Genomic DNA, 16,254 nt, shown 5'->3' on the forward strand with positions numbered 1-16,254 from the left:
TATTGGTGTTGTGCAATGAACATATTTCCAAGACTTTGTGAAAAAGCACTAAGTATATTCATCCCATTCGCGACAGCTCACTTGTGCAAGTATGAATTTAGTAGTCTTTTGTTGAACAAAAACAAATCTAGAAATCATTTAAATGCACAGGCAAACACGCGAATTGCTATCAGCAACAAACAAAGCTATCAGCCACGTTTTGAGAAATTATTGTGCAATAAACAGAAAAAAAATCATTAAATTTAAAGTGAAATTCAAAATTAGTTCTTAATCTTTCGTTAAATACCTTGTGAGTGTTTGCTAGACGACGTATCATTGCGGTTTTTTTTTCATTAAATATATAAGATAAGTTTTTTATTTTGGCTAGTTAAAAATAAAAGTTTTGTTTTTTTGTTTAAAAATAGATCATTTTTATTTCGTTTGATTAAAAGGAAATTAAATTTTTCCAAATTTACTTAAAGATAGGACAGGTAGGATAACAAGTGGTGAGCTCAAAACTCAATTGTTTGACCTTCAGAAAACGTTTATCGCTGCAGAGGGGAGAGTGAGTTCTGATGTTTTCAGCCTGTTTTCTTAGTAATCAGAAAAAAAACCTTGTTTGAATGCAGTTTGTTGTATTTTTTAATTTATATATATATAATTTTTGTTAACATATTGTACTATAAAAAAATATATACCAGTCTTCATCGTTCTCTTTCAAATTATTGTACTGCAAAAGGGTCCAAAAACAATTTAAAATATTTTAGGAATGCGGGCATTAAAGTGGTTGGGAACCACTGGTCAAATAATTTTATAACGTTACTCATTGGTTTCAAGAAGAATTTTTTTTTAGCTAAAAAAGTACAAAGAGTTCTGAATTGAGAGCCGCAGTTTACCAACCCCTGATTTAGATACTATGCAAAATATCAAGAAAACTAGTTTTATCTTTATTTTAATTCTGTACTTTTATATCGTAATAAGTATACAACCTTAAAACAACATTTTGATGATAAACAAGTACTTTTGTAAGGTATGGATTGTGGTACAGTTAATTTATTGGTACTACTCATAATAATTAAATTATATATTATTTAATTATCATTATATAAATACTATATTCTATTTGAGACTACCTCAAATAAATCAGACCAGACAGTTTTAACAACGTATCTATTATAAAAATGAGCCACAAAACACTGGTACAAAACTTCTATTTCAAAAATAAAAGTTATTTTTAAAACTTAATAAATCACTTAGAAAAATGGAAACTTAATAATAAACCAAGTTTTAGTGCAATAAACTATAAAACAATTAAAGAGCTGTCAAATATTTAAACCTACTTCAAAAGACTTAAAACAATTAAATATACCTTAAGTAAGTACTTTGAGTGAGCAATAAACTATAAAAGGCTCAAAAATATTGTTTATCATCTTATAATTAAACTTTTAAGTCTAACTCAAATACTTGAAACAATTAAACGTACGGTTTAAATATTAACTTTATATTTAAACAATACATGCAATAACATACAATCAAATAAAGTTCTAGAAAGATTATTTCAGTCGATCTTTCTCTTAGCTACACAATACACCACTAATAGCAAAAGTGCATTTATTATGTTTTTTATGGAACTTCGTCACTGTTTTCACGCCTCACTAACCCTCGTTCTGATTGGCCCATTAGGTTGTGTGTTTTGAGAGTTCACTTCCATGTATGGTCATTCTTGTCTGGCTCTACATATTCAGAGTTAAAAACAATGAATAATGCAAGTAAATGCAGCACTTCATTAAATTTTGTTTTAAACTTACTTTGAAATAAGAAATAGATTAAAATACTAATAAATCTTAGTAAGTGATGGTTTTATTTTCAGAAATACTTATAACTTTTTATTGTCAAGTTACTATAAATAAACTCAATTTTTTAGTTTATAAAAATGTTAATTCTGACATTCTTCCTTCTTTTTTTAATATCTTATGATTTTTAAGAAAATAAAACTTTGTATTAATGTTTGAAAAGTTGCTGTTTCTTTTACATTAAGTATAGGTGTATTTAAAATTTGTTGTTCTTATTTTGAAAAAAAATATTATAACGTAGTGTTACACTAGTGTTATAATTTTATTACTAGTGTAGATATGTGTACTATATCTATATTGATAAAACTATTTTTTTGAGTCTTTGATCATTTGGATATCAACCAAGGGTGACTACCATTTTTTTTAAATTTCTTCGTGATTTTTAAAGTTCGGAAAACATGCTGTACTGCTATTGCAGCATGTTTTAAATCAGGTTCTTTACAGTCCTTGTCATAGACAATTTCAATCCTTAGCACTGATATAAAACAAGTTGGTCTTATTACATAGCTAGTTTAAAGGTTTGTTTTTCAACAAAATAGAACTTATTATGAGTACTTATAAACACTTTGATGAGTATTTTTTTAAGTAATTTAGATAAACTTAGTACATTCTGTTCTTTTTTTATTTTTACAGAATTGGTATTTTGGATATTTCAGCCATATCCGACAGAATCTAGACACTAGTTTTGATTTAGATACTGACTTTAAAATTTCTATAACTTTTTTTTAACTATATATGTGTCTATTCCGTTATAAATTTTGTAGTTTTTAATTTAACTTATGTACAAAATCAATTTAACACAAACTAGAAATAGGCATTTTGTAAGATGAAGAAATATTTTAATTGTAAGTGTTTTTTATTTCCAGTTTACAGATATGGTTTGTTCATTAGTTTAAAAAAGTACTTAAATTCATAGTTTAAACTAAAAAATAATCTAACCATGTTTGACATTTAAAAAAAGTTCGAAAATTCAATTATATTTTAAAAACTACTGTTTAAAGTTCTATGCTTTACCGAAAATTTTTCAGAAAACAATAAAATTATAACTTTTTAGGATTAACAGCCCTGACAATTGGTAGTTATGCGTCATTATCAATGTGGTATGAATTGAACGGGGAAATATTTTATCGGTTTATCCTGTACTCCCTAAACCTAATAAATAATAAAAGTGGAAGTTAGGTCGTAATTAATTAGAGGCAAAGGGTGAAGTACTCAGAGTCGCCACTCTTTGCATCAAAATAGCCAGCCTGAGTTGTATAAAACTAGCCAGATTTAATTAGAAAGTTGAAAAGAAAGTTAGTAACAGCCAAAAACTTAAAATAAATAATTTAGCTTAAATGTTTATAGAATCATAATTGACATAATATATATAAAAAAGTAAAACAGCAATAATAATACAAAAAAAATAGCCGGAAATTTAGAACAATTTCAAAACCATCATGAGTGTGTAGCAACCCTGTGTGTTGTAATTTTAAGTCAGTATACATTATTAAAAGTTGTATAAGGCTATTAGATGGGCAATAAGAGTATGGGGTTATAGTTGGTCATTAAGTACTATTGTAAGAATTTTTATTTGTTATTGAATGTAAACTTAAAGGTTGATATTATTGTTGATTGACACTTATAGTCTTTTATAAGCTGCTGTGATAGTTAATTTTTTAACTCATCTTCTTAACTATAGTTTTATATAGAAGTAGTTGATAGTAAAAAACTTGAGAAAATAAATATCTCTGTTAAAATGGACGTCAATTTTATTAAAAAAATAAAAACTAAGCGAACAAGTCTTTACATTCTTTTTGATGACATTTTGATTAAAAAAGTGTTTTAAACAGAAAAAAAAATATTTCATTGTTTAAAAAGTTAAACAGCAATTACAACAAAAAACAATTTTCATCAAAACTGAAATTCGATTAACAGAAATTTAGTTCTTCATTCTATCCTATTCATTCTCGATCAAATGACGACGCGTGTAGCAAAAAAAAATCACTACAGATTCAGATATATGAATGACGCAAAAATTAATCTAGATCAAACAGCAAATTGGCTACGAATCGCACACAACAAAAAACACGCGTCATTCTGACGTCATTCTCAGTCGATTGCGTCGATGTCCGTGAGCTCGTGGCCGAGGCTCGACGACGCAACATCCATGACGTCGTCGCCGTTCGTGACGTCATTCTCGAACACGACGTCACCGCACTTCGCTTCGTCGCTTTTCAGCAGCTCGCCTTTCGCGTCTAACACTTCCTGTGTGGAAACAAAACTTGTAAATTTTTTGTTGGTTTTGGTTGTAAAAACTTGTAAATTAAAAAAATTATGATGATTTAGATCAGGGTTTCCAAAACTCGTTTTCATAATCGCCCTGTTGGCGGAAACATATAAAATTATTACCCCTTTATCAGATTTTCACCCTCAACATCTATCGCCCCTCAGAGGGCTTTTTTTTTTTTGAAAACCCCGGTTTGGATTAACAAAACTGAGTAGCACATATTAAAAACTCATTATACTTTTTTCTTGCAAACCACCTCGTATTTGAGCACATTGCCGCGGTGGATTGTCTGGTCAGCGTGCGGCGGGACTCTGTAGTCGCTTTCGACCAGGCTGTTTTCTTCGCCAGTCTGTAAAGTGCACGTGTTAAAAAAAAATTTGATATTAAAAATATCTGCTTATCGTTTATAAAACACTACAACTTAATTTTGCACGACTATATCTCATACGCATCTTGCATTAAACAACAACTAAACTTAAAAATTTTATCAGCTTGGCAACTGTTTTTTAAAGATCTTCCAGGTTTTTTGGTATTGTTCCTGGATTTAAAACTGTGCTTTTTAATAAATAAAATTCTAAAATTCTTAATACAAAAATTCTAAATGTTTCAAAAAAAAAATTATTGTATATAAAAGGTCTTTGACATCTAATTCAAATTACCATACTTTATATGTAAAATTTGTTTTAAAAAATTAAGTTTTTAATGTCTTTTGTCCAAAGTTCAAGGTTTGTCTACGAATTTTTAAACAAAGTTTAATTAATAAATTGTTATTTTTTTGCTTAGTCTCTCAAATACCATAGCCATTGTCCAGCCCTGTTGAATAAATAACTCAAAAAATTTAAACGAATGCAATTTACTAATACAAGTACAATAACATCATAAATAACCTTTCTGAGTTTATAGAACATGACGTAAGCACAATTGCTGACGACATCTTGGTTTTCCAGCACTTTCGTCACATTCTGGTCATCGCAGAGTCTCCATTCACCTAAACAATTGTTAGCACTACATTTACCAACTTTTTGATTTAATTTAAACTGATTACTTACAGAAAAGAGTCAAAATACACTACGTATAAAAACTTTGTATGTAAAAAAAAAGTTTAAAGAAAGTTATCAATAATAATACAACAAAGATTATTTTTAGTTTTTTTTTTTCATAATTTAAAGATTTTATTTTATTACAATTAGTTATAGTCACATCAGATAGATAACAAAAATATAACTAAAAATTGACAAACAAATTATATTATTTTTTATACAGGGTTGCCACTGGTTTCTGGAAAATTTTCTCCAGGTTTTTAAAAGTACACGTTGTTGGATCTATTTTTAGTTTAAACTTAAGTTTAAGGTAAGAAACTGTTCTAAATACTATAAAAACATTGAAAAGATACTCTAAAACTACTTTAAATGTGTTTTTATTAAAAAAAATTTTGACGATGAAAAATTATGTTTATCTAAATGATACTGAGTCAAATCGAAATTTTACTACTTAACATTTTAAAATTGTTGAAAAGTTTTTTTTTTCTAATTTCTCAGATTCCAAGTTTTTCCAGGTTTTATAGCCTAAGTTGTCAAAATCCAGGTTTTTCCAGGTTTATAAGTTTTTTGGCAGCCCTGAAAAAAAAATTGATGATGATAAATATTTTTTTAATATGATAATTTTTTTGTGTCAATTCGAAATTTTACTACTTAATATGGTAATAATTGTTTATTTTAGGTTTTTTTTAATTTCTCAAAATTCAGGTTTTTCCAGGTTATTTAGCCTAAATTGTCAAATTTCAGGTTGTTCCCAGGATTCCAGGTTTTGTTGCAACCCTGTTAATACTTAAAAAAAAAGGCAATAAACGACTACTGACTTATGGATAAAAGTTTTAGACAGTTTGTTTAATGTTCTTAATTTTCAACTACATATGTTGAACATAGTTTTTGACATAAACCTCAAACTAAACTTTGTTAACACTAAATAAATATCAACATACACTTATCATAAACAAAAATTAAAACAACAAAATGAGTATTATAAAAGATCAAACCGTCGCTTGAAGAAACGTAAGAAGTGTAATGGCCTCCCAGTATGGACCCATGATGATTCACCACGGCAAACAAGTCGTACCAAATCGGTTTGTCTGGTTTTTCCAGCATGTGCTCCGACATGTCAAGCCCCCTGCAAGTTTGTTAATTGAATTTGTATGAATGTTCAAAACAGTATACTTTAAGGATGGCAATTTCTAGTCAGCAGGCTGGACTTGTTAACGAAAAGTCTTAGAAGACCGTTTATTTTTAACTTTACACAATGAAAAAAATCTTGAAAAGTGAAAGAAAAGAAGTTGAAAAGAAGATAAAATCTCACAAGCATTATGTGTACCGATATACTAATTAGGAGCACATTTTAAAATATTTCTAAATAAAAAATTAACTTAAATGATTTGAAAAATAAAATAATCTAAAATAAAATGATTTTTGTTGGTGGGCCGTACGTTGCCCAGGACACTTTAGATTGTAGAGCAGGGTTTCCCAAACTTTTTTGCAAATGGCCCCCTTTATAGAAAATTAAAAAGCAATGGCCCCCTTCAACAAGATTACTCATAAACTACGATAAAAAACACCAAAGACTTTTTTTTTTTTTTTTGTTCTTCATCTGCAACTCAAGAATATCTAGTGTAAGTTTCTAAACTAACATAAAATAAACATGAGACCTTTTTTTTTTTGCTCTTCATCTGCAACTCGAGAATGTCTAGTGAAGTTTCATGTTATGGTCTCATGGCCCCCCTGTGGCTCCTTTACTGCTCATGCCCCCCCCCCTCTTCCCCCTTTGCTGCTCTTGGCCCCCTGAGTATCTGTCATGGCCCCCTAGGGGGCCACTTGGCCCACCTTGGGAAACCCTGTTGTAGAGTGTCCAAGTTTATAACCTGTCTAGAATATTTTACAATTTTTTTTTCTGTAACTGTAAATTAGTAGGTATTTTCTTTAGTTCTAATGTTATCCCAATAATTAATGTTGTATTTTGATTGTAATCTTTAATCCCTGTTATTATGATAAATGTTTTTAAAATACTTTTAAATTTTCCGTTAAAAATCACATTTGGTGACAACAAATCTGGATGATATTTAACTCCTTTACTTTATGAAATTTATACTTGTATGTTTTACTGTTCATGCCTAGTGTGACTGTAATTTTTGTTAATTAGTAAAAATTGTTTAATACAAATATTTGTTAAAACAAAACACAATAGTATCTTAATATTTTATTTGAACACCAGGAAAAAAAACGCTGTGAAAAAAAAAAAACAAAAAAAATATACCTATACGAAATCTCAGTTTAAATATTAAGTTTCAAGCTACTTTTACGACTAAACTTGAATTGTGTACCTTGAACGACGTAAAATAAAAATAAACTAAATGTTAAAATGCTTTAAAAAATAAAAGACTTTATTTATTCTTTTTACGATAAGCTTTACATTATATTTTTATATACAAAAGTTTGAGCTACAGATGAAAAATAACTTCTTTAGCAACTGTCTACAGATATAAAAGTAATTAACTTAGTAAATAACATTTACTCATATCAACACCATTAAGCTACAAAGAAATCAACCTATTCTTGTTTTTTCAAGTTGTGATAAAAAAATTAACGTTTTTCGCCAGTTTTTGGAAGCAATCGATTTCGCTTTTGTTAGTACAAGTTACCAGCTTCTGAAAACAACCTTTCAGAATAAACAGAAGATGGTGGTGCCAAAAGATACTTTCTTGCAAACCTGGCAAGATGCGTGTTTTTTTTTTGTTTGAATTTCACCAAGACGAGACTTCAGTTTCTTTAACTTCTGCAGCAGATAAATTTTCTTCAGTAAAATAAAACTGAATTTATGTCTCAATCTCTTGATCAACTGAATCTTGTAGCTTACTTTCGTGAGTCTTTGCACTTGTTTCTGATTTAAATGTAATTAGAATAACAACAACAAAATTTGGAACCTCATTTTTGATAGTGGAGCTTTAGGTTTATTATACGGTACTAGAGGAACTTGACCACTTTGACCAGTCTAACGACAACTATGATTATTTACTTCTGATTTTAGTAGCCTTAAAACGTCTTAGGATTTATGCTTGGTTATATATGTAACGCGGGCCTGGTGGTTACTGATTCTTAAGCTAATGTTTAGGCCAGGGTTTCCCAAAGTGGGCCATGACATATAATCAGGGGGCCACGAGCAGCAAAGCGGGGGGCCATGAGGTCATAATTTGAAAGTTACACTAGATATTCTTGATTTGCAGATGAAGAGCAAAAAAAGGTCTTAGGGGTTTTTTATGGTAGTTTAGAAAAAAAATGTAGTTTATGAGTAATCTTGTTGAAGGGCGCCATGGCTTTTTTAATTTCTTTAAAGGAAATTTCTTGGGAAACCCTGGTTTAGGCTAACTTAGCTAATTGTATAGTAGGTTTGTAAGTGTTAATTGAACCAATACTACTGTTTAACTAAAGTAGGTTTATAACGTTGTAGATAATTTATACTACTTATATAACTGAAATCGAGTCTGTAAGTTAAGAGTGTATTACAATAAATAAATGCGCGAAAAGTAACAATACTAACACATAAATATAATAAAAACAATAATACGAAATAAACTACTTCGGCCAAACAGCCTAAAATAAAAACAATCGACGTTACGCTAGTAACGATGTTTAACAAATATGCATGGTTGCTCATAAGAAACAATCAAAGCTAAAGCAAAAGCAGCCGCAACAACAAAATCAAAAGCACATTCATGTGCATTAATTGTTTATAACAAGAAATAATTTGAGAAGTGTTAGAAAGAAGGCGACTCTCTACCGCTAACTGCAGCAAAGTGGTACAGCCTTACAACCTTCTGTTTGAGATTAGCATGGAAAAAGTCAAGTCGATACCGTGGATCAACAGCTGCCGTAAGTAAAAACAAGTCGTTATCATGGAGGTCTTTTCGTGGGGAACGGGTCAAAATTTCACGAAGACAAAATTGCACGAGGTCACTAAATTGCACGAAGACAAATTTGCACGAGGGGAATAAATTGCACAAAGATAATTTTTCACCAAGGGTCAATTTTGCATGGTGGGTCATTATTGCACGAGAATGAAAAAAAAAGGAAAAATATATATTAAAAAAAATAGAACAAAAAATTAAAAGATAAATTAATAAAAAAACAATAGGAAAATAAAAGTTACTGACCGAGGGTTAGGGCCTTAGGGGTAACAGTGATAGTAAAAATCAAAAATAACTAATAAAAGTTACTATAAAAAAAATTTATAAATATGAACTTTTAATTAAAAAGAAAAAAATCTACCGACCGAGGGTAAGGGTTAGGGGTAACAATGAAAGAAAAAAAAAACTAAATTATGAAAAAAAAATTAATCAATAGAAAAAAAGTTACTGAACGAGGGTTAGGGCTAAGGGTAATAGTGATTCTAAAAAAACATAAACTAAACTAAAAATAAACATTAAAATTAATAAAATATTAAAAAAAAAAAATTTAATCCGTGCAAAAATGTCTCCGTGCAAAAGTGTCTTCGTGCAATTTTATTTCCTCGTGCAAATTTGACAGCTACCCCTTTTCATGTGCTATTATTAGTAGTATAAAACCTTCTTTCGAAAACCTCTTCTATATTCTCTACCAAGGTTGCTAAGGTTGTAGAAGTATTAGCTTTTAAATCTTAAAACTACTCAAGAGTTTTTATATAAAACTTAGTTAGCATTAGTTTTTAAAAAAAAATTTAACTAGGCATTAGCGTCTTGAGTTATTTTAAATATTTAACAAATTAAATAACATCCAGGTTTATCATGAGTGTACTTAATATACTGAATTTGTGGCTGTCATTCTTGTTTATTATAAAAATTATCCTTAAGAAAATACTTTATATGTATAAATAATAATCTAAAATATAAATAATTAAAATTACATTAATAACCTTCTTAATTATGTATTTTCTGTAATTTATTTAGAAAAAAATTCTGTTATGATAAATTTTACACAAATTAATTCATAATTGTAGGTAATTAAGTTACTACCAACCTACAATTTTTAGTGAATTTGTTAAATTAGTTTCCCTGCAATGTAGCGATTTCGGTAAATTAAATTTGTATTTATATTTTGTTTAATTAAACCAATTCAAGCTTTAAATTTTTTTGTGTACGTAGTTTCTGTCAACGTATTTGTAGTTTTATTAAAACTGCAAAACAAAATTTAAGTAAAAGTTTACTTTTGTGGTTACGCAAGCTCTAATTTATAGCATTGATTTATAAAATACGAAAAAAAACGCAGATTTGTAAAAAAATTGAACATCGCAAGAGAAGTGCGTTTCGTAAGGACAAGCGTGTGTAGGTGGATGTACTAAGTTTTCTAGCACAATTTTTGTATATATTTGAGACGTATTTATGAGTCGCTTGTTATTAAGCATTATTTGTTATTGGGCAGTGATTTATTCATTATATTCTTTACGACGTCACTGATTTTCATTTAGCGAGTCATTTAGTTTCTTTTCTAAGATCGTAGATTGTTTATACTGTAAAATAAATTGTGAATGTCCATTTGCATTTGTATACTAACTAGAATTTAACCTAGTTAAGCTTATATGTTATATTTATAGCATTAATTTGTAGGCTAGATTTTATTAGGCCACTTATAAAGTAGGTTTAATTGTAACATACTTTCGTTACTAGCAGTAATAGTTACTTATACATAAGTATGAGCGCTAGCAGCATGAAATCCATACCTTTGTCAGCCTATGAATGCTCGATGTTAGTTACTGAGCACACAACGCGTGCTCAAGCCAGTGAAAGGGTCTAAGATGCTAGTAATCTTATACTAACAAGTAACCCCGAGCCGACTAACATATCAGGCCGACATAAATTGTTGTCATACGAGACAAACATGTTAGTATTAAGAGCTGATGGTTATAGCTTACCTAATCTCATTTAATTATTTTAATTTCGTTTGTCTAATTTCAAATGTCAAATAATATTTTTAATTTTTCTCAAAACAGCTTAAATTTAACTTAACTGCAAAGTCAAAAAATTACATAACATTTAAACTCCGTTGAAGAAACAATTTAAAAATTTACAAGTGATAAAAAACACTTCTGATTATTTATGACATAAAAAACAGCTATACGGTAAATAAATACCTTCGAAATTAAAAAAAAGCAAAATCTATTTTATAAAACTTTTGTATTCAAATAATTAAAAACAAAAATTAACATTATTTAAAATAAAAAATATTTTAAATCATTAAATAGAAATACTACAAAAAGTTTCTTAGGCAAAAACTAAACTTTTATAATTCAACAAGTTTTAAAAACCATTATAATAAAATTAAACTTGTTAGACTATTTAAAAAGACAAACAATTACTTCGGATCTCGATGTTTTTAGCCACACACATGCACAAAAGCACACTTCAGCTTTACAGCGTACTCATTATATTCAATTAATCGCAAACTAACGTCATGGGGAAGTTGACAAAGGTGTCGATCTTATCCCTCCACAAGTAGTTCTTGAAAGAGAACCTCTTCAGCTGGATGATGAGAACTTCCGGCAAGGAGCACAACGACAACTTCTTCGTGGCTTCCTTGCTTTGCTTGCAGTGCGGGCAGTACCTTTTGACACGTCGTTTAGTTTGAGAAAAGAGCACGAGCAAAAAAAATGCTTTCAAGTGTTTTGGTTATAAAATACTATGTTATTAATAATTGAAAAGGTCGGAACTTGTTTCTCACCGAAACCTTATAACAAATAGACTTCTTAATTCGCGCGTCGGTTATAGTACAACTGAAAAAACGTTTTTCCAACTTAGTTGAGCTTGTATTAAGTTTTGAAAATATAGTGCATTGGATTTCAATTTTTTTTTTCAGTAACAAACCAAGCTTCCTCAGGATCGAGGATTTCCGCCTCGGTGAACAACTTGACGCAGTCTTGGAGCTGAAGATTTTCGTTGCCTTTCATCTCCGCTGTCGATTCGTATTCCTGTGCAATATTATTGTTAACAAAACATGTCAATTTGGATCTTTTTAACTGCTAACAAAACAAGTTAAACATGGGTTAAGCAACAATAAATAGTATTTAAACTGAAATGTATTCATGTAAATATAGATTGACATTACTTGAAATAAATTTAAAAAAACTATCCATACAAAAAAGATAGTATACTTTATGGTAGTTCTGATTAAATACGAACTTAATTCCTAAAACTGAAAAATATCTATCATATTTATTTAAATTCTTTTAACGTTTGTGTGCTTTAATTAATACTCTTAGTTGATTACTTTTCATGAAAGCTATAAAACTAACAATGTTCTTCATGCTTATGCTTGCGTATACTTTTCTGTTAGGATCGGATAACCAGTCCATTGCGAGAAACTTTATGTTGGAAAAGTCAACAATTTTTTCCCCTGTTAAAAACAAAGAATAATTAATCGGTTGAAATATGAACTTCAGCTTGAAATTCCTTTAAAAACAAAATAAAAGTTTATTCTAACCTTGGTCGTGAAGAGGTGTGAGGCAACTTGAATTGCTCATTCTGTTCCATTCGAATGGCTTAAACTCCAATGGAAAATCTGTTGTTATTTTAAAATAGAAAAAAACACTTCTGATAAATTTGCATAGAACAGCAAAGGAAGTAACGGTTTTGAAGTTTTGTCAACTTGTAGAATGATATAAACAAAAAGTTATTTAACTACTAACCGTTGAAATTAGAAGTGAGTTCTCCAATGCCCAGCTTTTTATTATTCTTGTTCTCAATAAACTCAACGTTCACATATTTAGAACTGAAAATTTCAAGTTATGAAAGTTAATTTTCATTCAAAAACTAAAAAAAAAAGTTTAACGTCTAAAACAAAAACGAAGCCAAGCTATAAAAACAGACTGAATTTTAAAAAAAATAATTTTTAATTAAAGTTACAAGTTGTCTCTAAAACTACTTAAAAATTAAAAACGATCAAAATAACATGGAAAGCTGAGTGAGATAATTGCACAAATCGCAGAAAGTCCACTTGAATTTGGGTATTTTGATAATGAAAGGTATGCTGATGTGCTGGAAAGTCTTGCGACAGTCAAACTTATGCTGACTCCAATGCGCGCGTTGGCACTTTCTGTTAAAAAATGTAAAGATACTGTTTTTTAAACTTTCACAGTGTATACTAGTCCATATCATGGTAAACAAAAAAAACGTAAGTAAAAACATTAATTAAAAAATTAAATACTTTTTAAAAATATAATATCTGGAAACAAAAATTAGGTAAAAGTGTATCAGTAAACATTAAACTTTTTAATTTACAATCTCAGTTTTATAACATCTCAGTGAATACCAAGATTTCCCAAACTGAGCCAAGTGGCCCCCTTGGGGCCATAGGGAAGCCATGAGTTCATAATTTTAAAATTACACTAGACATTCTGGAGTTGATGATGAAGAGCAAAAAAAGGTCTTAGAAAGTTTTAATGGTAGTTTTTGAAAAATCTTGTTTGAGGAGGCCATAGCTTTTTTACCTTTTTTTAAAGGAGGCCTTTTGAAAAAAAGTTTGGGAAACCCTGGTGTATATTGGTCCACATCAAATAAAACAATTTAAAAAAACGTTTAAACATTTTTTTAACTACAATGGTGAAAGGTCAACTGACTGGTTGCAATAGGCGACTTTCAGGCATTTGGTGCACCTCTTCAACCCGTCGTTCATCTTCTTGCAGTAGCCGCAAGTTCGGTTGTGGTTTTCCAGCTTCCTCTGCAAAACCACCACTTCGTAATAACCGCTCCCGCACTGCTCGTCCAACAACAACGCTTCTTGCCTGTTTCAATACTCTTAATTTTAATAATTTAAAACACTCTAGCACTAAAAAGACGTAGTAACTTATATAATTAATTTGCTGAGAACAAAAATACTTTTTGGGTGAAAATCAAATCAGATTAATTTACGAGTTTGTGGTAAAAATTCAACAAAAAATTGCTTTGTTTTTCCGAGAACAAATTTTCAACCGCAAGATAGCAGTCGAGAACAGATGCAGTGACATTTTAGCCACTGTGGAGCAGCAGAGAGCGCCAATCAATTTACCTTGAACTTGTAATTTTATAAAATTTAAAAGATTATAAAACAAATTTTCAGGACTGCTACAAAAAATCTGAATACACTGTTTAGGAAGCGTTGTAACATTTTATTTAAAAGTGTGTTACAGTTAAACTGAAGCATAAACTTTTTAATTCAAATACGAATTAATAGTATATTTTTCTATAAATTTTTGTTTAAAATTTTATTAAACATATATAAATTAGATAAAGTTATGATTAGTTGTTTTCGATTACAAATATATGCTAGATATAACTAATATTACTTTTTATTAATAGATATAAAAAGCTACGACAACTTAATGCTAAACTTTAAAAAAAATATTTTGACTTTAAGCCTAGTTAAATTATAAAAAATTATAAACTTTACTTAATTTACTTAAAATTGTTAACTTACAATAACATAAAGCAAAAAAAAACATTTAATATGTATTTACAATTGCAGTTGAAACTATATTTAAATTAATATTAATAAATTCTAACTTGAGATTTTATTTATATGTTAGCATGTAAATATATTTAATCAAACTTAAAAAGAGAGAATTAAAAAGTAATTCAATAGAACTTTATTATTAGTTATTGTACTTTTAATTTATAGCAAAAGAACACTACACGATTATATTTAACTGCATTTTTTTTATAGATAAGGCAACCAACATAAATTGGATTTTAAAATAGGTTTTTGGGGATGAAATTAAATTAGTCAATATTTGTTTTAGCCAGTTGTAATACAAATTTATAACAAATTACAACAAAAACAATTAAAATAAGTTCATAAAACACAACTTCAAAAGTTTGTTAACTTCCAAATAAGTCTAAAAATTTTAAGAACAGTGCGCAGACTAGACTAGCGATTTTTAGTGTTCACCCGTGCAAAGTAGTGTGCATAATTTTTTTTTTTACTGCGAACAAAATTTAGCAAGGTGAAGAAACATTTTTTAATGACGTTCTGTTTGAACTTTTCTATAAGAAAAAAGCTGATTATAAAATAAATTAAAAGCTCTTAACACGTATTTTATGAATTAAGACACCCAAAACTACTAAAAACAGTGATTTAAATTTTTGATTAGTGTTCATAACTTTTTCAACTAGTAATTTACTGTACTTTAGTAAAATTTAAAGACTCCGGACTAGGCTACTCAAAATAATATAGTATAACAAAAACTGTTTAATTGATTTCATTAAAAAAATATTTTTTCTAGTCAATTACAAACTTTTGCTTAGTAATTAAATATTAAAGGCATTCAAAACTATTCACAAAAGCTTGTGGCACCAAAAAAAACACTATGAAAGACAAACTAAACAAATTAGTTAACCTTTCAAACGAACTCTAGTCAAGAAAACTCACACTACAATGATGCTGTTGGGTTTCAATCCATCAATACTGGATTCGGGCACAAAGAACCTGTTGAACTTGGAACCCACCACTTCGAACATGCGTAACTATAAATATTTTACTTTATATTACTTTTTTTTAATTTGATAAGATATAGATTATAAAAATCTCTAACTTGACAATATTAAAGCCATATGGGGGGTCCAACACTTTTTATTTACAAAAATTAACTTTGGCTTTAATATGAAAGCTTTAAGCACAATTTACAAGCCAGTTTTTATAGAATTCAAAAATATCATTCAAGTTTTGAGATATATTATATTTTGTAATAAGTTTCCGATACAAACGTATGTACCGCAAATTTTTTAAATCACTAAAAATCTATCTCCTCCTTCGTTTTTCAAGCAATCTTCTTCAAACTTTCAGGAAATGTTCTTTATATTAAAAGAAAAAACGTTACTTATAAATTTTAATAATTTCAAAAAATAAAAATTTTATGTAAAAAATTATCAAAAAAAGTCTTTGTTTTCAATAAAAAAATATTTTTACTTAAAATTTTTCAAAGTCTAAAGTAACGTTTTTTTGTTATTGTATAAAGATTAGACTGTGAAAGTTTGAAGAAGATTGCTTGAAAAATGTAGGAGGAGATATATTTTAAATAAAATAGTCTTTTTTCGCTTTTCTAGTTTTCCCTTCCCATAGGGGACCTATTACGCGGCCAGACTTTGACTGATCTTATCTCAAAAAA

At 28.8% G+C, this 16,254-nt stretch overlaps 1 protein-coding gene across 1 annotated transcript in view; it reads right to left on the reverse strand.

Annotated features, from left to right (window-relative positions):
- Positions 1-3,765: 3,765 nt before the first annotated feature.
- LOC145849950 (ubiquitin carboxyl-terminal hydrolase 15-like) overlaps positions 3,766-16,254 on the reverse strand; it is a 32,058-nt gene continuing 19,569 nt past the window's right edge. Inside the window, exons 17-28 of the mRNA XM_082955078.1 lie at positions 15,519-15,613; positions 13,732-13,896; positions 13,065-13,208; positions 12,802-12,884; positions 12,597-12,674; positions 12,409-12,509; positions 11,981-12,084; positions 11,568-11,720; positions 6,137-6,267; positions 4,989-5,089; positions 4,358-4,450; positions 3,766-4,079 (exon numbers count right to left, since the gene is read on the reverse strand). Of these exons, the coding sequence (XP_082811204.1) occupies positions 3,924-4,079; positions 4,358-4,450; positions 4,989-5,089; positions 6,137-6,267; positions 11,568-11,720; positions 11,981-12,084; positions 12,409-12,509; positions 12,597-12,674; positions 12,802-12,884; positions 13,065-13,208; positions 13,732-13,896; positions 15,519-15,613 (1,404 nt within the window). The 3' untranslated portion in view covers positions 3,766-3,923. The remainder of the gene's footprint in view (positions 4,080-4,357; positions 4,451-4,988; positions 5,090-6,136; positions 6,268-11,567; positions 11,721-11,980; positions 12,085-12,408; positions 12,510-12,596; positions 12,675-12,801; positions 12,885-13,064; positions 13,209-13,731; positions 13,897-15,518; positions 15,614-16,254) is intronic.

This window comes from Thalia democratica, chromosome 2 (assembly GCF_965202585.1).
Source record: "Thalia democratica chromosome 2, ktThaDemo2.hap1.1, whole genome shotgun sequence".
NCBI lineage: Eukaryota > Metazoa > Chordata > Thaliacea > Salpida > Salpidae > Thalia > Thalia democratica.